The following is a 21,443-nucleotide window of genomic DNA, read 5'->3' on the forward strand; positions in this document are numbered from 1 at the left end:
CACACTAATAAGGCAGCAGACAAACTATCCTGACTGCTTGACTGTGCCTAAGGTCTTAACAGTAAACGGACATGAATTAAGCAGAGTAATACGACCTATATAAAAATGCTGCATCTGTCTGCCATGCTACTCTGTTTGCCTTCAGCAGGCACACACAAACACAACCACCACCCAGCTTATGTGGGTCATGATTCATAATTGATATATGGTGGAGAAAAACTGAATACTGAAGAGCAAATAGTTTAGTTCATAAGCACGGCAGTGGCTTGCTTTTGGGTTTTTTTTCATGAAAATTTAAAGGTACAATTTAAAGGAACAATGAAGAGAATCTCTCTCAATTTTTTTCACAAATACATGGAAACAGATTGTTGGCAGACATATGTCATTATCCACAGAGTTCTAGTACACAACTCATGGCAGAGATAAAGCTATGAAAAACAACTGTGTCTTTTCTAATGGAGAAAAAAACCTCTCACATTTGATTAACAAAATAAGTTATTATAATTCTCCAATAAAATTATCTATGTAGAATTGAAAAGCAGGAAGCAGAGAAAGGGCAATTTGTGTGTCTTCCACTAGGGGAAACAGGTAAAGAGCAGCTCAGTTACCCCTTTTAGCTGATGCTCCCACACCTGCTCATACCTGGAAGCTCTTAGCTCTTGCCCACACTCTGCAGAACTGGAATGGATGAAAATACCAGTGGCAGAATATTTCAAATGGCTGCTGAATAGTGTACACTTTCTTACCAATAAATTTAACTCAAATGTGAAACAAAATATTTTTTAAATGAAAGTAAAAATATTCGGCATATATAACACAGAGAAAAAAAGAAAGTAAGGAAAAAACAAACCACCTTGCCTCTCTGCAGCTGAAACTCAGGTCTACTTTCAACTGTGTGGGATTTTTTTTGAAGCACCTGTTAAGCTACAGAAAGCTAAGGACCCTCTGCAGAAGGATTTCTGCCCTCTTCTTCCCAGAGTTCTAACCTAGCAGTACTAATAGAGGTACTTAATTATAATTTGCCTTTCTTTTTCTTTCACAGTCACTCCTGTCTTCTTGAGAAACTTGTTTGCATTTGATACTTTAAAACTGCACCCAAAATTTCAAAAATTATCATGAGAATACTCAGACAGGTATACTAATTTAGGATGGTCCTTGTGTCACATCTGTCCTTTAGCTCCTTGGTGGCTGTGAAACACTGTTAGTTAACTCTTCTTAAATCTTTTGAACATGAGATGTGCCATCCAGGAAAGAGAGTCCTGAAGTATTTATTCTTCTGGCTCTGTTTACTTTTTCTTTTCTGAATAAATAACCAAACTGTGATGATAAGCAAGCAACATTTTGCAAAACAAAAAGCTTAAAAAATTTTTGGCACAGCAGAGCAGGTCTGTTTTCTCATTTCTTCCACTCAAAACAACATGGCTTGCAACACTGACCTGTTCATGGCTTTGTAAATTTACATGGTAATATTTACATAAAACTTTTGAAAGTCTCACTATTTGAGTTTCTTGTGTTATTTGAATATATCACAAAACATATCTCATGATGTATTAATAATATCAGTGTGGGTGCAGTTTGTCCCTCCTGACAGATTTAGAGGTTGTTGTCACAGCTGAAGAAGTTAAATTATCTCCATTTCCCATTTCAGGATTTCACAGTGTGAGAAGACAACAAAAGCTCAAGTTGGATACCAGACAGGAAATATCTTCCCTTAAATGTTGGACTTACTTTCCCTCCTAGTACAAACTAATTTGCCAAATCCTATGCTATAAAAATTTCAATTACATAATATATTATTTGGAAAAGAAATAAGAGACCCACAGAACTGAGAGTAGAACAGGTAACAGAAGAAAAATCTGATGACACTTTAGATCAGCCAAAAATATTAGTGAAAAATCCAGTGAAAAATCAGTTATAAAATTAGTGAAAAATCATTGCTGTAGGGAGATAAGATCCTCTGTTAAAATTTACAAAAAATAACCCAAGCAGGCTTGAATTATGTGTCCTGTCAAGTTCTGCTTGAAAAGCCAAATGCAGATTGATGGGAAGCTCCAAGGCACTTTTATTTTCCAGCAGGTGGGGTACTATTGTGATACTACAGACGTCCCTTGTTAGTTTGGCATCATATAGCTTTTATGTTTGTTCTTAAAGAAAACAAAACAAACCAGAAAAACCTCCAAACAACAACAATTAAAAACCCCAACCAAAATAAAATAAAACCAAACCAAACCAAACCAAAGGGCATACTAAAACCTAGAGATGATGCCAAACTGAAAAACTGTCACACAACAAGAGCATGAGAATAACGAGAAAAGTGTTGTAAATAAGTCCTGGGAAAATATAAAATAAGATTTAAGTGGCAAAGCAGAAGTTTGTACACGTTGCAAAAAAATAAAACAAATCATCAGAATGTAATCCATGAATACAAAGTAGTTATTCAGAAAAGGCAGTAAACATATACTGAAATTAGATTGAAAAACCTATATAATTTGCTCTAGCTCCCCTGTATTTTCAAAAATATGCTAAATCTGTAAAAAATGCTGAAGGAAAACAATAAATTAGGTAAGATTTATGTAAACCTATACTATGTGTATGTACAAAACCTATCAATAACAGAGGATCTACTGGAAAGGAAACCATAAATTTAGTGATGTATTCATTAGCATCAGTTTAAAACTTTATCATCAAAATTATGTTAGATTCTTCATTCCCTGTATACATGAAACTCCTGCCAAACAACTTTAGGAAAGTAAAAGAATACAGGATTAGTTCAATATGAATTCCAAGCTTTATATGCTCACACATGTCACCATGGACCAAGTTAACGTGTACCCTCCCTCTCAGATGGAACTGATGGGAAAACACAGACAGGAGGGGTGTGAGGTGGGGGGAAAACACAGACAGGAGGGGTGTGAGGTGGGGGGTGGTGTAGTGGAATATCAAGGAACCGGACATCTTAGTGAACTGATCTAGAAAGAAAGAATTCAAAAGAAAACAACACCTAAAAACAAAGGTTTCAGGCACCCCAACCTACAATAAATACAGGAATGACAAGCAAACACTTCCATTTTACAAAGTTAAAAGAGACTTCAAGTCTCCTGTGACAAAAAAAAAAAAAAAAAAAAAAAAAAAAAAAAAAAAGAAAAGATGGAACTTGAGAAAGAAAGAGCGCAACAAAGCATTGCTATACTGTGTTTTTGGAAGGATGCCTGTGAGTGCTAATAGCATATAAACTGTTGCCCTGGCTGTAGCAGGAATGACAGTAACACATTGTTAGCAGCTTTTCCACTGGATTATTATTCATTGTGGTCACTGTGAATGTAGGCCACATTCCCTGATAAAATCTATTGGATCAGAAATTACTATCATGAAGAGAGAATTCTATCAGGGTAAACAATGATGGTTTAGAATATACTTTTTTAATACATTTTTCTTCCTCTTCTATTTCTTTGACTCTTGCAATGGAATTGCTCCTCAAAATGCACTGCCAGGGCTTGAAAGCAGATACATCCATATTTCTTCTACACAAAAAGTTGTTCCTAGCAGCAGCTTTTTACTTACCACATACAACAACATGCTCTTGGACAAACAGTTTCTTTCCTTTCTTTTGACACAAAAGCTGGCAGTGCCCATTCTTCAAGTCACTGAAAACTGATTGGCAGTGGGCCATCACTTCTCCTACTTTCCTACATACTGAAATGCTTTTACAGTTTTCCACTTTTCAAAGGTCACTCTGAACTTAATGCTGAAAAAGTGATTAATTTCTAACATAGTATATGCTAACACCTTGGCTTGATACATTGAATTTCTAGTTTATCATATCTCTAAACTAGAATTAATAGTGCAAATTAAAATTGCCTTATTTAATTCCATCTCTTTGATTAGTTATTTTAAATATATCCAAGTAAATAAATGAAATATCTGTTATCTTAATTTAACAGTAGAAAGTAGAAGCCATCTGTGAATTAAACTTAAATCGACCTTTTAACAGCACTAACACCCAGCTTTTCATACCAATTGCTCAGATACAAGTTTTCACTGCAAGCAGGAAAACAATGAAGACAAAAACTCCACTGATGTCAATTAGGACATTTCTGGCTCACTGAAAACCAGAAACAGCCAGTTTTGATCCCAATGCTGCAGATGCATCCCCTTTAGGAAGGAACACTGTTCCTTCCTGGAGCAATGTAAATACAAAGAATATAAAGTCATTAACCATCCTAGTTTTACACATCACAGATTTACACAGAGAGAAAAGTGCTGTGTGCTGTTGAACTCAGGTCCTGTTAGTTAAGGTATTGAAGAGCAAATGGTAGAGACAAGGTTATTTAAGGGTTTAAAGCTATCTAAAGAATCTGTGGAAATAATTTCAGCCTTTCCAAAATAGTCCCGTGTTTGTTTACTTTTTTTTTAATTTGCCCCTTGTAAATGGCTTTATTCTCAGATTTCTAGCTACAGTAATCAGGAAGAATAACAAGAATTTAATTTTTTCAATAAAAATACGTAGTTAGTAGTTTACCATTACTTAATTGTACTATTTTAAAAGTCAGCAAAAACGTGCTAGGTTTGAAGGTATCTTGGGATAAAAGGCAGCCTAACCAATAAATATTAATTTGCTAATTCTACTTGTACATATATTATGTTAAACTTAAAGGTCATAAGTAAACAGATGAAAGAAAATAAGTTTGCAATACCATGACTGTTGCATCGCGAGGTTTCCACAAGTCGGTTGTTTTGGTCATAGCACGCCATGGCCTGGTAACGATAGCCTTGTCCACATTCCTTAACATCTCCTTGGACCTTCATTCCCAGCAGCACTTCTGTCTTACCCTCTGGTAAAATACAGTCTGACCAATTTCCCACAGGCTGAGCACTGTACTTGTCACATGGGCAAAACTGATTCTCAATCAGAGGATACAGCTGAGAATTTCTACATTTGTCCTTTTTCTTACTCTTTCCTAGAAAGAAGAAATAGTTATTAGCAAGTTTGTATCAGTTTACAGCTTATCTCCCAAAAATTTAATTTAGGCTTCTGTAACAAGTGCTTGCAACTACATACATACATACACCTAATACCTGTTACATTTATCTTTATTAAATTAGGTTATTGAATTGAATTTCTAAAGTAAAGTGGATACCTAAAATTTGCATAAAGGCAATTTCTTTTTTAAAAAGAAGATGTAATTTATATTTAATTTGGATAAAAAATGTTTCAGGAGTAAAGTTCAAAAATGTTAGCAATTAAAAAAATACACTCTTTTCCTGCTATTTCATCAGCAGTGTGCAGTTTAATAACAAGATTTCTATTGGGATCAAGCTTTTTCAAGTTGAAGGGAGTAACATGCATCTTTCCTGCACTAGTACTTTCTTTCAAAATATCAAAATTCTTTCATCACCTGTTATCATACATTTGTTCATAATTACCATTCTTCCCCTCTAATAGAATAAGCTCCTTCTCTGAATTTGTTTCCATTCAGTACTGTTCTTGCTTTCTTTCCTGAACTGTAGCATAGCCATTCACTCAATTTCCCCTTTCCAATAAATTTATTAAAATCTTCTCTTTGGTAAAGTTTGCTTAGTTTTCCTTTCCAAACCAGTTTATATAAATTAATGTAGTAGTCTTTGCAAAAGTAGTGGTTGTTACTAAGTAGTATCTAAGTAGCTGTTACTTAGATATTACTGTAAATGTAATATTCTGTAGTATTTTCCCCGCTATTCAAAACAAGGCACTGGACATTGCAGCAACAACCTTAGTTCTTGTATTTGCTATTGTCTTCATTTAGAACAGTAGAATAGAAAATGGATATCTGGAGAAAAGTTTCTCATTCTTTCGACAACACAAAATGTATGCTGCTCCTCTGGAAGTATTTACCAAGAATAATTATGAATTTATTCCAAGTCTGGGTAACACATGGCCACAGAGAATACACCACAGCACACATCACAGAGTTGTCAAGTTTGAAGGGGTAACTTAAATGAGGACAGGAAGTATCACAAAGTGTTAATATTGTGGTAGGAAGAATGTGCACTTTCTTGCTCTGTTTTTAAAATAAGGAAAAACACTGTTAGTCAGTTTTGTTCATTTTTTCCCTTGTGGAAGCAAACCTGACATAAAGCTTACCGGAATTACTAGACAGTCACAGTGAGGCTTCTTGAAGATCATGAATTATTCATTTTCCACTGGTCTTCTGATTTACAGGGGGATGGAGACAGGGATAGGGTTTGGATCCTATCACATTCTTTCTGAGCCTGCTAATGGGCACCCCCCTTAGCCAGCTTTCCTGCACCACAGACAATACAGACTAATTGGCAAAGAGTGCTGTGACAGAGGCCAAGCCTCACTCTTGAGGTTTCAATTATAATTTAGAAGCAGGGCAATTTTTTTTTCACTTCATGCAGAAGAAAAAATAATTTAAAAAAAAACCAAAACCAACAAACAATAGACTAAAAAGAAGTTGAAGAAAAAAATGTTTGAAAGTGGAACAGTGTCCAGACTAGGACAAGTCTGTGCAAGGGCATCACTGATAAATCTTTTTATTCTGCTAAATAAAACTTAAAGAGCCTTCTTGGGACACAAAAAAAGGAGCATTATTACTTATCTCAAGAAATAAGGCAAAAAGCAAGCCATTGCCTTATGGGGTCTGTGGTGCTGTATGCAGACGATGAAAAATGGCGAAAGAAAGAACTGGGAAATATTCAGCCAGAGAAAGGACTGGCTTAATCATAAGGACTGGCTTAATCTGACATTCAAGACTGCAGCTAAGTTCAAAAGAGGTAAGCCAAAGCTTAAGGCTGAAAATGGTGGTTTATAACAAAATGCTGAAACACACTCAGCTGCCATAGTGGCTCTAAATGCACCAAAGAACACCATGAGAGAAGGAAGCCTGCTTTAGCTGAGACCAGATGTGGGAAGAGGAAGGCAAGCGTGTTAACATCTGATCCTGTTAAAGTGAGATGATTGCTGACTTTTCTGACAAAAAGAACCCACAAAGAAAAAAAAAAAACAACACAAAAAACCTCAACATAACAAAAAAAACCCCTATTATGTGCACTATATTTAGGGGGAAAAAGTATTCTTCTATGCTCTCCCATCTTCTCATCTCTCTAGCCACTTACCCATATCAAGAGCCTCTGACATATGGCACAAGTTTCTACTCCTGGGTATTGTTCCACCAGTAGCATACAGAGCAAGAAATTGGATCTGCTTTCTGCCACTGTAACACTTGTCAAAAGGGAACCTCTGAAGTCCTCAGGTTTTAAACAAAACATTATCGATAATAAATAAAAGCAGCATTATTTTGCTTGATACTCTTACCAACAAGAGTGCGTTTCCTTGTCCTGACTCCTCCACAGTCCCCATTACAGGGAGAAAATTTTGACCAGTTCGTAAACTGACAGTCGTCTTGGCAGGGAATCTGGCACGTCTGTGTCAAGGGTGGTAGGGGGCCAGAGTACTTAAGGCACTCACTGATGTCAGCTTGTCCTCCATCTTGTCTGCGACAAGTAATTGCTGGAAGCAAAAAGAGATGGAGTCTAATTCACCGTTTTTTTTTTTAAGGAGTGTCGCTATTCAATTACGTAAAGTCTACAATATTCTATCATTCTATCACACTGAAAGCCCAAAATACCTATACAACAGCTTAATATTTGATGCCAGTTTTACCTTGAATTGAATACATTTCTAATTTCTCACTTAAGATTTTGTTAAAAATAATTTATCAGGACTTACCAGGCAAAAAAACTACAGACAACTGTAAATATTATAAATGCATTGCTGGCTTATGTAAAGCTCCTTGTCCACTAGGACCTGCAGGCAGAGCAGCTTTCCAGGAGGTCAGTCCTGGTGCATGGGGCTGGACCCTGCACTTGCCCTTGTTGAATTTCAGACAGTTCTTTGCCCATCTCCCTCAACTGTCCAGATCCTTCTGAAGGGCTACACAGCTCTCTGGGGTAATAACCACTCATCCCAGTTTTGTTTCACCAGCAAACTTGCTGAGGAGGCACTCTACCCCTTCATGAAAGTCAACAATGCTCTATAACTGTTTCTCAAGTTTTTTTAAGCATGGTTGCTTATCTATTCTAAGCTCAATAAACCTAACTTTAGGTCCTTCCCCAAAACATCATAAGACTTATTATACAGTAACAAGATAGGAAACTTCTAGTTGTTTGTTCACACAATAGAATTATATTTATGCTTCTTGGCATCTGACAGCATGCAGTAGATGCAGCACCTCGACTGTAAAATAATTTGGGTCACCTATTGTTGCAGTAGCATTGCATCCAAATATTCTGTATTCATATGAAGGAATGTAGCTTTTTATATTACACTCCATAGTTTAAACATAGCTCTTCAATTGTGCTGACAATAATTGCTTTATTAGCATGAATTTAAAAAAAAATCAAGTTCAACTCTTGGAGAAAAGGGGAGTATGAATGCAGTACTTCAAAATAAAAGAGAAAACTGCCTATAAGTGGGCAAGAAGAGGGGCAGGTGCCCAGCTCTTCTCTCTGGCAACCACTGAAAGGATGTGAGGGAATGGCTGAGGCTGTGTCAGGGGGTGTTAATTTACACTTTAGAAAAGAATTCTTCACCCAGTTGGGAGCTGAAACAGGCTTCTCAGGGAAGTGGTCACAAGCCTGACAGAGTTCAAAAAGCATTGGGACAACACCCTCAGGTATATGGTGTGACTCTTGGGGCTGTCCTGTGCAGGGCCAGATGTTGGACTTCAATGATCCTCCCAGGTCCCTTCCAACTCAGGATATTCTTTGATTCTATAACTATTTCCTCCTGGAGTTAAAAAAAGGAAGCATAGCTAAGGGAATTTTTTTTTTTAATTTTTTAAGGTAATTGTAATGGTCTAGTGAGCTATGATTTCTTAAAAAGGCTTTTTAGTCTGGCAGTTCTAAACTAAATTTCTGCCTCATGATGACTTAGGAAGCTGAACTTGCTGACCCATGTGTTCCATTTCAAGTCCATGTCCCTACTAAAACATACCCAAAGGTCCCAAGGGAATTGTTTTTGCCACACATCTACTGTAGAACACTGAGAGGGAGGGGGGTGTGTTTTTCCTGAGATACTGAGCAAACAACTTCCCTGATCCTTAACTGCCCTTTGGTGCACGGCTGCCAGCACTGTTTGTAATAGGCTCAGTACTGCATTAAGTTGTGCTTACTGGGGGACTGGCCAGCTGCACACTGTCTAATACAATTATTCTGTCAAATCCTATTACTATTTGTGTAGTTTACATGAGGAAATATTATTTTCAGATATAATTAAAGAGCTTCAGTGAGAAAAATCAAATATCCAAAAATTGAAAATCTGTACTATCAGAATTCTAAGATCACACAAATGTTTTAGAAAACCACAAGTCAAACTTGTGTGATCTTCCAATAGAAGCCTAGGCTATAGCTTTGGATTTTTGTGAGATGCTCTTCTCTGCTAATATCACACATCAATATCTCTAAGGTAAAACCACAGTTCAGACTAGTTTTACCATGTGGAAATTTTCAGAGGTCAAACCTAAATCCTCTGTCTTGAGTTTGGCCTTGCTATATGCACACATTAGCAAAACTAATTGCTTTATCTTCACTGCACTCTCAGGGAGATACAGGCCACCATTTTTAGCAGTGAAAACTATACCTAGCCAATGTCTAAAAGACAGTCAACTAACTAGCCTTTAATTAATTTCCTTTAATAACTTTAATTTAATTAATATCCTTTACTAACTTTCTTCAAAAGTTTAATTCTCATTTTACATACTCCCTCTCCATCTAGCTCTTGGATAGGATAAGAAATGTTGTCCACCAAAGAACATCTTTCTTTCTAGCTAAATTGACTTTTTCTAAAACCAATATTCATTCTCTCCTCTTTCCTAGTTATAAACATTACTCCATGAGCAGATACCCATTATGTCATAAATTTTTTCAGACTCATATTAATGCATCTAATTTACATCCAGCAGACTCAGGTGAAAAGCTCCCCTGAGAAGCTTTGGTTTTTTCCTAGATTAATTGTCAGTTGTACCATCGCAATCAAAGAAGGAAAACTTCATTCTCAAGATCTAAATATTTCACCTTAATAACAATACAAATTAGAGGACAGCGTGGCATACTAAATCAATTCCCAAATCTTAATTTTCACAGTGCCTGTCCATAACTATTCAGCTACTTCTAGTTGGTAAGACTTGGGTGATTTGCTCTATATCCCATTTTCCTATTGTTATTTTCCAGATTTGGGTATCAAGGTTCATACTCTTTATGAAAAATGTGTATTTTTCCACTATTAGAAGCAGGGATTTTGCCAACTGCATACATTCCATTAATACACTCTTTTGGCCAGCTAACAGTCTTAACATCTGAAATGCTCTCACTGTTAGAGAAGTTCCTTTTTCCACTCACAAGCTAACCTGGGCTAACTCATCCCTTCTCTCTTTGATCAAGCCTATGGGTGTTTAAGAAGAGATTGCTGAGATCGATGATTTACTCACTATACAGAGAAGTGTCTTCAGCTACTATAAAGCTATACCATACCAGGCTAATTATTTTACTTATACAACCACCTTATATTTATTACAGACATTAGCAGTAAGTGGAAAGAGCATGGTTCCTCCATTACTGAATTAAACATAGTAATTATTAAGTGAAAACATAAAACAAGCTAACAGAAAAATCCAATTTAACATAGAAACCATTCACTTATAAAATTGTTCTAGTATTTAACAACTATTAGCTCCCAGAAGAAAAGTGTGAAATAAATAGCAGTCTAAATTTTATAGACAAGGGACTTTGATGTAATTAAAACTTTGTTGGATAGCATTGTTTCCACCAAGTACCCACAGGAGACTACAGGCTAATATATTTCTTGTTGGCATAATGAAACACTGAGTCTGTATTTTAGCAAGTCATGTCATGTGTGAGTTTATATAAAAATCTTTCCAGTGTTTCATCATTAGCATACTTCACTGACATTTCACTGAGGTGTGAGATTCAGTGCCTCCTATATCTAAAAATTTCTTTTTAAATTAAGGTTCTTTATTGTCCTTTCTTTTACAATACATTTGTGATATAATTTTTTTCAATTGCTAACTATTTTTAACAACAAAAATATTTTTTCCAATTCTAGAAAACAAGAACTATTTCAGCACACTAAGTTTTCTTATGCCTTCTATCCATATTGTCTAAGCTATTTTATTTCTTTCTTTGTGGTACACAGTGGACTAGACACAGTGTGACAAAATATTCCTACCACAAAGTATCTTAAGGAGTATATGCCCTTAATATTGTGAAAATACAAGACTGAGTGCTCTTTATGTTCCAAAGACAATAACAATGTATTTCTGCCAAATAAAGTTGTATGGAGATTGTGGCTCTTTTTTGCGAATAAAAAGTTATGTTCTCATGTAAACACTGCTTTTGAGCAGTTGTCCAAATTCTTACTTATGACTCCTGAAGTTGATCACTGTACGTTGCAGTGACTAAAACACAAACCAGGCAATAGAGCACTCTCATCTGTTAAGGCTACAGTAAAATAGTAGTTCATAGCTCCATGAAGAGCAGCACTCCATGATTTTGACTTCTTTCCTGTGCTTTCAGTAAGGGCATGTAACACCCACCATAACTGCCTCCATAAGCGATGCCTGAACAGAGAGGCTGCTGTCCCTGTTAAGCTGTGGAGTGAGAAAAGAGATTTTGAACACTGGTTCTGCCTTCAAGCCTCCTCACGGCTCTAACAAGCCTGCAAGGCCTCTCTGTGTGCCCATGGCCATCCTGGGATGCTTCCTCCCATTCCTCTTTCAAATAACTACAAACACTCTGTGAATGAAGAACAGTGAGAGCTCAAGACCGGGTCTTCAATAAAGGCCAATTCCCAGTGACATAATGCAGCTACTCAGGTATTTTCTCTGACAGCCAGGTCTCTTAAACTTCTGTTTAAATTTGCAAATAACTTTCCTCTTGCTATTGCAGAATATGCTGACATCACAATTTTTATCCCATTCCTCCTACAAGACTCTGAGGAAGATTCATGGTGGCAAGGACTTCAGGCTGTGCATCCTTCTGCCAATCTCTTTTGGGTCACTGGGATGGCCCTTACCATGTGCACCCATCCATACACATCATGATGTGATTCAGTTATTGCAGTTTGGGCACTCGAGCTTCTCATCTGCTACATGCCCTCTTCATTACCATTGGGATGCAGCCCAACAAGCCCTATCTTACACTTGCAGGAGCTACTGGCAAAACAAATTTTATTAACTTCCTTAGGTTTTCCTATACAATGCAAAAGGGATTTTAGCTGTCTTTCTAAGCTCCTTCACAAGTCACTGAAGCTGAGATTGACTAACACAGATTTAAGAGATAAGCATAACATCATGCATGCTCGCCTAAGTTGTTCACAATTTCAAACTTAGTAGCTTGGTTTTATTAAGCAATTATTCTCTAATCTAGTTTTTGGCTGGTGATTGTTGTCTTATTTTCATTTTCTTGTCAGGAGAAAGGTGCATTTTGTATTTGCCACCACTGTGCCTTTCTCTCCTGGTTTTCAGGTGACTCATCAATGCATCTAATCAAATAATCTTGTTAGCTGAGAAACAGCTTATGAAAATAAACATACATTTTGTTGCAGTCAAATATGGCTTTTCTCTGTTTTTCCTTTTCTTGTTGGGTAGGGTCAAAAGGAAATTTCAAAGTCCTTGCTGATGCACACATGTCATCTCCTCTTGAGGGTTTTGAACAAAAGACAGAAGCCTTAAGTTCCTCAGATCTGTAATACACTCCTGCTCTGCTTTCCCACTTTTAGAAGACATTTTATCAGTGGTACAAATTCAGACTTTCATTCATCATAGGAATTCAATACAATTTTCATGACCACCAGCCTTCTTCAAATAAAGTTTATGACTACTGCAATGAATTTGCTACTCAGTATTAAATGCCACTTAGGATTAGATATAAATGCTTGCCCATTATTTGCATGAATAGCTAACAAACACTTAAAAAAATACTTTTAGAGAAAATCTTTTTTAAAACAAAACCCAGAAACCACCAAGCTTTTTTATTCTCTTTTCTCTGCATTGACCCAAATTACAGTTTTACAACATTCATTTAACTTGACATGATTTGTAACAAAACCTCCATTATACAAGACAGATAGCAACAAAGCTGTCTTTAACAATGAATCACTATTCTAAACTTTATGATTCGCCCAAGTATCTCTTTAGCCAAGAAGGATGAAATGTGATAAAAAAAATCAAAAGAATGGAAGAGTAAATAGTAGAACTGTGATACAAAGCAAGGCATGCATATGTTCTCGTTACTCAGAGACTCCTAACTGTAATTTTTAACGATTTCTAACTTCTAGTTTTTCCTTCAGATTTAATTATCTTTCTAACTAAAACATTAACAGTAGCAGACTATTTTGTTCAAAATAAACTGCTAATGAATGCATGGTCAGATGTGCCTTTTCCCTGGTGTACATTCCTATACTTTCTCATTTAACACATTTGCTGATAATCTATGTGTTACAGCGTCTGTATGTGGGCAATCAGATCAGAAGTAGGACAAGCTGATAGCAATGGCAACATCCCCTTGCATTGGAAAAGAGGAACTCAGAACTCTTTCCACAAAGAAGAATGGAATTACTTGCTCTACTGAGTATCAACACAAAATAAAAGAGCAGTGCATGGGAAACCAAATGGCAGAGATTACTTCTAAAAGATTACTATTTTGCTTTGTCATCAAAAGCAAATTGGCACAAACAGATGGATCAATGTGTGATTTCTGCGTGCATGAGCTTGAAACTTGAAACAGAACTCTTTCTCAACTGGAAAAAAAAAGCTGGTGTGTCAACAATTTTCACAGTATGGTCAATATTTGTACAGAATTCACCAACAAACAGTTAAATGTACTGATCAAAATATCTGTATTACAGTAGCAATCATAAATGCAGCACCAGAATGTTACACCAAATGGATTTCATATTTCAGTGTTTAGCAAATTGTGATTTTGGAGTGGTTAAAAAGAATTGCACAGTAGTAGCTCAGTCTTTTCCATATCTACATCACATATTAAAGAAATTGTATATAGTACAGAATTTTTTAGCGACATATTATTATGCAAAGTTTTCCACAGCCTGTGGAAATTTTATTTAGGAGTAGCTAAGTGTGCAGAAGGAGCCAAGAATTAACAGGGAGAGGAGATAAAACTTCTTCTCGAGTCTTCCTTCAGGTGAAATCTCTCTAATACTGTCCAGTGCACAGCTCAGTCAGGCAGATGTTTGCTTTCAGGTCAGCCTCCCTTCAGTGAGCACCTCACATTAAATCAGCTCTTGTGCAGGGGGCCAAACAAAAAAATGTGTGCCACTTAAAATTCTTACATGGCTATTTTGATGGCAGAATTTGAAAGGCAAGAGGGGATAAGGAATTGATACTCTATGTGGTATCAATTATGTGGGAGATAAATTATATTATCAAATAAAACACACTATTTATGGTCAAAGTGCAATTTTCTGAGGTGTGAATAAAAAGAATTAGCTGATAATCTCTAGTATTAGAGAAGTGTGTTTTCCAAAGTGAAATTTACTTTTGTGCAAAAATTCAACTTGTACTTCCAAGCCATATTCATTGTAAAGGGAAAATATTTCACCTCTGTCAATCTGAGGAAAAGCTGTACTACTGTGTTTAGCTGCCACAGATTATCAATTTACATTACTCAGTATAAAATATATGGTCAACACATTGTGAGGTATTACAACACTGAGACATGATACATAATAAACTTGAGTTGGAAACTTACATTATATGTTAATTTACATCACTTACATAAACGGGAAAAAATATTGGCCAAAATCCCCTCTGTCCTTAGTGCCTATAACTTTCAACCCTGCAGCAGCCTAAACAACATTTAGATTCATATTTTGATATCTGGACTGAGGTGCAAATAAACTTCCATTTTCCAACTTGAATAATTTGCTCTGTGAATTCTACAATGGAATTTATATATGAGATAGACCTGACAAAAAGCAGTAGTAAACAAAAATCTTCTTTTCTAACAATTGATCTCAGAAACATTCACAGAATTCTATCAAAAACACCGGCTTTCTTCAGGCTTAGCTGCTCCAGGGGTTCCTAATTAAGGATTACTCATCCTACCACTTGACCACATTACACTGGAGAGCTACTTGCATTTTATCTGCTTGTGGGAACAAGATTACTGCTTGAATACATCATCTTTCACAAGATCGAAGTCTGTGTAGTACCAAAGGGAAATTCTGCTGGTCTCTTTTAACAGATTTGAAAACTACATGGCCATTAATTTCAAAATCATGTATTACTCTATATATGTGTGCCCTGTACATGTTTGGAATTACATTTAAGAAAATATAAAGAAACTCTCATGACACAAAAGAATAATAAAATCCAATCTGCATGCACTATTATTAACTGACTGTCTTTATTAACTGACTTTGAGACAAAGTCAAGGGATTTAGGTACTACTATGTAAGCACAGAAGATAACACTTTTTACTATTTGAATTCCTACCATCAAAGACAAAAATCTTATTTTCTCAGTGTGCAATCTGAATGTATCCTCCAGAGCTGCTAGAAATAGATTCCATTGTGATAGACCTTTGAAATAATTACCGCAGCCAGAAGTCTTTTGTATTAGCAGGCAATGCCTTAAGGTTTCATTTTGTGGTAAGCTCTAAATTGATCTCCTGTGACACTTTCTGAGTAAGTGGTAGGAGCTACTAGCTTAAGATTTACTCCATAACTTTTTAAGTACACCATGACCTCCTTTAATGCTGCAAGGAAGTTAATGACCTGAACATTTCACTTCTGCAGTTAGCAATGTCCTTCCTCGGCAATGGCACAATCCGCTGAGCCAATAGTGCTTTAACAAATACAAGTTTGCACTCAGAAACAACAAAGGAGAAAAGCCTTCCTGGAATTCAAGGTTGACCAGTAGTTCAAAGCAATTTGATTACTATAACAGTAAATAGGAACTGCATTTATTTTCCCATTGAACGTATTTAATGCGTCTAAAAAAACCCTTATCCTGGCTATATTTAACAGAGTCACATACACAATTCTGTTAAAGCCACAAAATTCTCTATGAAGACAGGTGACAGTAAAGCTGGATTTGGATGTAAAAAATTATTTGCTATATAATGGAAATGGTGCAAAAATATCTGGATCATTGGGCTCAAAGGGTCAGTGGTTTAGAAGTCTAACCAGCAGCTGGTTAAGATTGTTTCACCTCAGTGGTTAACTCCAGGCACAGTTCTGTTTAGTCTCTTTAACAACCTGTACAGAAAGCATGCTCAGCAAGTTTGAGGACAATGACAGTTTTAGCAGTCAGTACCTACCTGGAAGGATGGCCATTCAAAGGACCTTCACAACCTGGAGAAATGGGCTGGCACTGAATTCTAAAGTGTTAATGCAAAGTCTTCAATCTCATGCTCCCACTGCTCTCTGTAACTATTTTAATTTGAGAGTATAGAGAAGAAATAGCCAAAATGCTCCCAGAGATGTGCAGAGAAAGGATAAGGGGTCACAGACACAAATTGCATCAGGGAACAAGTGCCAGAAGAGTCTGTAGGATCTCCATGCTGGCAGAGACTCCAAACATACTGAGACATGGCCCTGAGCACTTTCAGAGTTTTCCTTTGCTGACACACATAAAGATAGATTAAATTAATGTTAGGTTACAAGGCCTAAAATGTAAGGCATTTCCCACACCAGTGCATCTATAGATTTCTGAGAATAAATGATAGAAACAAAGGGTCTAACCTCTTGCTTGTAGCCCAGGTCCACAAGTCTCCTGTGCTCCCGGACTGTCTTGGCGCACGTACCATGGTACCAGCTGGCACCTGCGCCATTTGTGTGTCTTCCACCTGAAATGAGACGGGAAGAAATCCATCTAAACCTTGTAGCCATAAAACTTCAGGCAGCACAAGTGCTAGATAGTGTTGTAAACCACCATAAGCTGTTGTTTATTTTTACTAATTGGTAACGGGAAATTCACAAAACAACAATATCATAAACTTATCCCTATTCTCTTAAATTTTTTTCTTCTTTTAGGATGAGACCATTAAGAACACATGGAAGAAAGGAGGAAGCAAAGGTAGAAAGAAAAAAGGAGAAATAAGAAACAGAAAGGAAAGGTAGCTGCAGGAAAGTATTGGGACAGTGGGCTTGAGTGACTGCAAGGGTGCCTCAGGAAATTCCTGGGATCTTGGGTTGCTGAGTGGCAACACCTTGCAAATGTGGAGCCAGCTAAGAAAACCAACACGATGGGTCCACCATATCAAAAATAAAACACAAACAAAAAGACTTTTCAAAAACCCATCAATAACAAATACAATATTGCACTGCTTAAATTATTCTATCATTAATATAAACTGCTATGAAACTTTTACAAAGTTCCCTGCTAGCGCTGTACAATACCCCAGCCCTTAAATATAACAAATCCAGCCAAGTCTGTTTGTTGTCACAACTCTACAATAATCCACAGCTCCAGCCATCAGCCGTTTGCATGTTTTAAAGTATCTTAATGGTTTTGCACCCCGAGTTTCATTGCAACCTGCCTCTTTGGGACAGCAACTAAGGCACAAGCCAGCTGAGTATGTGAGTCCATCTGTCGCAGCTTGTGTGACAGAAAGAAAGGTCAGAAAGATGCTAAAGGAAATATATGGAACATGTGTTTAGTATTAGTTCGTGTCATGAAATATAAATGACCCCATCTACCACTCTCTAGCAACTTTTCTTTCTTATGCTCAGCACATTATCATGTAGCTCAGATACTGAGGATACTAAAGAGATGAGGAGCAGCCAGCATTTTAAAAGACAAAACTCCAGCTCTCATTCTGACTATAAAAAGTTCTTGATCTCTATTTCTCTGGTGTTTAGAGTACTGATTTTTGTAGCTCCCCAATGCCCTTTTCAATCTTTTCATATCTTTTAGTTGCATAGAGTGTGATCTCCTAAAGAATTTGCAATGATAATTCTTATGAGATGATGAAAGCAACACATTACTTTAATCTCAATTTCCTTTCATTAAGCTAAGCTTAAATTCTATTTGTACCTCTGCAACAGATAGTAGCTTCATAGGAGTTATTATTCATTTCAAAATATATTTTTTATTATTTTGTCAAGTAAATCTAACTAATGGCATCAGAATTTTCTAAACTTTGTCTCCATCAACAAGTTCTTCTTGTATGTCTAGACCTTCTCACACACTCAGATAGATATTACAGAACTACCCAAACCTGTTCTTAAGCAAAAATTTTTCCACCTTCTGGAATAGTCCTCAACATTCTGTGATGAAGATCAGGGCAATGCAGAGGACACAGGGCATATGGGGGATATCTTCAGCTCTGGACTGTCTCAGGGCGTAGAGGGATAGAAAAATCAAGGCTATGGTAGGTTGAACAGTGTGGCACCAGGAATCAGCTCTCCTAAACACATAAGCTTGAAGTTCAGCACTTTGGATATTTTAAAAAGATCTGCTTTACATGTTTAGAATATCAAAAAAGTTTCTATGAAAAATTTATTCTGGAAAGTAATTATTAGTTCTTGCAATGTTCTTTCCAAGGAGCTGGAACAAAATGTACCACTGATTCCCTGTGGGCCCAACTGAGTCTATATATCTGTTGTGAAACCTTGATTCAGATGTGTATCCTACTTTTCTAAATAGTGCAGAGTAGAAAAACAACTACTGCTAAGTAACGGAATTCAGCAAGCTCTAGAGGTAGTACAAGTTTAAAAATCATATCTGAGTTGTTTCTGGTTGATTGTCTCACATACCTGTAACTATGACAGACGGGAGAAGCTTCACATTCCCTTTCCTCAAACAAAGAGTCTGGGCACTCCCGACCCCCATTGGCAGGGAGCTGGATGATGACTCGGTGACGGGACTGCTTCCTGACTGTGACACCCCCTGCAAAGAGTACAATAGCTGGTTTCTACTGCTGATACTTAAGGTTGAAAATAATTAGGGTGAAAACAAGGTTTTTGAACCAATTGCCATAATATTGACATGCTATTTTACCCATAAGCAGAAAAATTAAGCCTAATAGAAAAAACACTTTAATTTCATCTCAGAGCCAGAAAGCAGAACTAAACAGAAAGCAATACCAGCAATACTGAACAAATTAACAGTACACGAGAATAAAAACTAAGCTTGATTAGTTTGCTGCTACACTTTACAGTTTGAAGGTGTAAGCTTGCTTTAAACATTTACATGTAAAACTAGAAACAGAAATTCCACTCTAGAATTCCTTTACAGTTTGCAGTTTTTAATTATTATGGTCATCCATTATTAATGCTAAACAGTAAATAGTTCCTGTAGGAATTTTGATTTTAGTCATCTTCAGGTATCAGTTCCTCAGGCAGAAAATTAAGAGAAAAGCTACAGATCTGTATTAGTTCCACAGCAATGCCTGTGTTAGGTAAAAATCTTGGAGGGTTTTTATTTTTTTCATAGAGAGCAGTAGAGCAGACATTTGGCTGACTGGGCTGATATCAGCTTTGGGTGGGTTATTACAGCAGCTGCAGCTTGTCTGATCACAGAAGCGTGCTGGACCACGGCCAAGCAATTGTAATTAGGAGTGAGCAGTAGGAGAATCCCGGCGGTGGCTCTCCACCACCTGGCCGCTCTTCAGCCCAGAGGAAACCCTTCACTCCCCAGTCAAACAGCTCCAGGAGGTGCCAGGAGCTGGCACAAGGGGCAAGACAGACGCGCAGCCCAGCAAAGCCACTGACCTTCTTGCTGGCACAAATGGGTAAACCCCATGAAATAAAAATTTTTCTGGTAGTATGGACTCACTGAACAGACAAAACACTCATAGTTCACAAATATACTGTTTTATAGAAGCTTGTACAATAGTTTGTGGTGAATACTCAGGAAGATATGCTCATTGCATCAAGAACTTTCTTAAAACCCACAGAAATGGGAACAGAAAACGATAGCATTTTTGCCCAGTATGATCTCCTCCAACAAAAATATTTCAGAAAGAACAATTAATACTGCTGTAAAATAACACATATATAATAATGAATAACTATTCCATAGATTCAATTCCCCGCTCTTTTTCCAAGGTTATGAATTTAGTCTTCTTAACTCCTTTTTTAATTTGTTAGAATGCATTGAACACTGATAGGAATTACTGCAGAAATGCCTTTATGCTTTTGTCCTTTACCAAGCATAAAGAATTGGCCGTGACAGCCCAAGTCTGGATGTTTGATGTAACAATATCTTTTACATTCTGAGAGTAGCTGTGAGTAATCACCATGTCCCACACAGGGATTAGCACCCTGTGGAAGAGGGAGTATTACAGAGTCTGTCTGTAATAGTACACATTAGAAAAGTGCCTCATGTTAAGCTTAAGAAGAGAAAAAAAACTAATACTAGCATCACGCTAACTTCCTGTGTGATTTCATCATAATAAAAATTCAGGGGATACCTGCACTGTTTTAAAAAGCTTTTCCAAGTATATTAAACTGGTGTTGGACTTTATGTTGAAATCAGAACACTCACATCAACGTAAAGTCTGTTGATTTTTATTAACTCTCCTTCAATTTTCCTTGGAATAGAAGCAGCCAGATAAAATTATGTACAACTGCATATCTACTTAGCTACATATGTATCTCCTTGTATATAAAGACTTGGGTTTTTGATGAACAAACAGCATAAACTTAGGTATTTCCAAACCCCAAATCTGTTCATTTTATAATCTGACAATTAAAATGCTAACATTGTGTAAGTATTGATGTTCAGATGACAAGCTGATGATAACAGCTATGTGTCTACCCTGTAACTAGTTATCTCTTTATCAGTGTAAGATGCAAATGGGAGTTTGTGATATTAGGCAAAATGTGGGAAAAAATCCAAACAGATGCATATAGGAATAACTGTTCTTTTCAGCAAAAATTCTATGTCCTCCCTGCAGCAGCTATACCAGATATTTCACGTACTCTGTCAGAAGAGATGAGTATAAGCATTCTGCCAAAAATTATTGCAAGTAATTGACTCCCCATCTTTTAAATACTTAAAATTTATTAACATGCAATGGATAAAATTACCTTCTTGGCAAGAAGAAGGACATGGTGTCCAGTCACTGAATGGAGTCACAATGCAGTCCTTCCTACAGGGAAGCAGACAAGGTCTCACAGTTTCAGGTCGGAGACTTTCAGGGCATCTAACAAAAAAATTACAAAGAAGCATTATCAGATAAACAATCAGTCTGCAATGAAGTAGTGAATTGTGTGAGGTACTCAATGCTTGTAGGCACATGAGGACAGTGCTTGTTGTCCGAATTCACCAGGATGGAGCACAGCTATAAAAACTAGTAGCAATTAAATACATGTGGTGAAAGCAAGCCAAATCTAGTGTATGCTGCACGTCAGGATTTGAATAATCATCATCCCTCACTCACCACACTAGACTTTG

The 21,443-nt window shown here is 36.8% G+C and overlaps 1 protein-coding gene across 1 annotated transcript in view; it reads right to left on the minus strand.

The window, feature by feature from the left end:
• Positions 1-21,443, minus strand: part of THSD7A (thrombospondin type 1 domain containing 7A) — a 188,985-nt gene that overhangs the window by 36,811 nt on the left and 130,731 nt on the right. Inside the window, exons 9-13 of the mRNA XM_063152161.1 lie at positions 21,077-21,192; positions 18,800-18,932; positions 16,784-16,887; positions 7,316-7,510; positions 4,695-4,958 (exon numbers count right to left, since the gene is read on the minus strand). Coding sequence (XP_063008231.1) covers positions 4,695-4,958; positions 7,316-7,510; positions 16,784-16,887; positions 18,800-18,932; positions 21,077-21,192 — 812 coding nt within the window. The remainder of the gene's footprint in view (positions 1-4,694; positions 4,959-7,315; positions 7,511-16,783; positions 16,888-18,799; positions 18,933-21,076; positions 21,193-21,443) is intronic.

This window comes from Melospiza melodia, chromosome 1, assembly GCF_035770615.1.
Source record: "Melospiza melodia melodia isolate bMelMel2 chromosome 1, bMelMel2.pri, whole genome shotgun sequence".
Lineage (NCBI taxonomy): Eukaryota > Metazoa > Chordata > Aves > Passeriformes > Passerellidae > Melospiza > Melospiza melodia.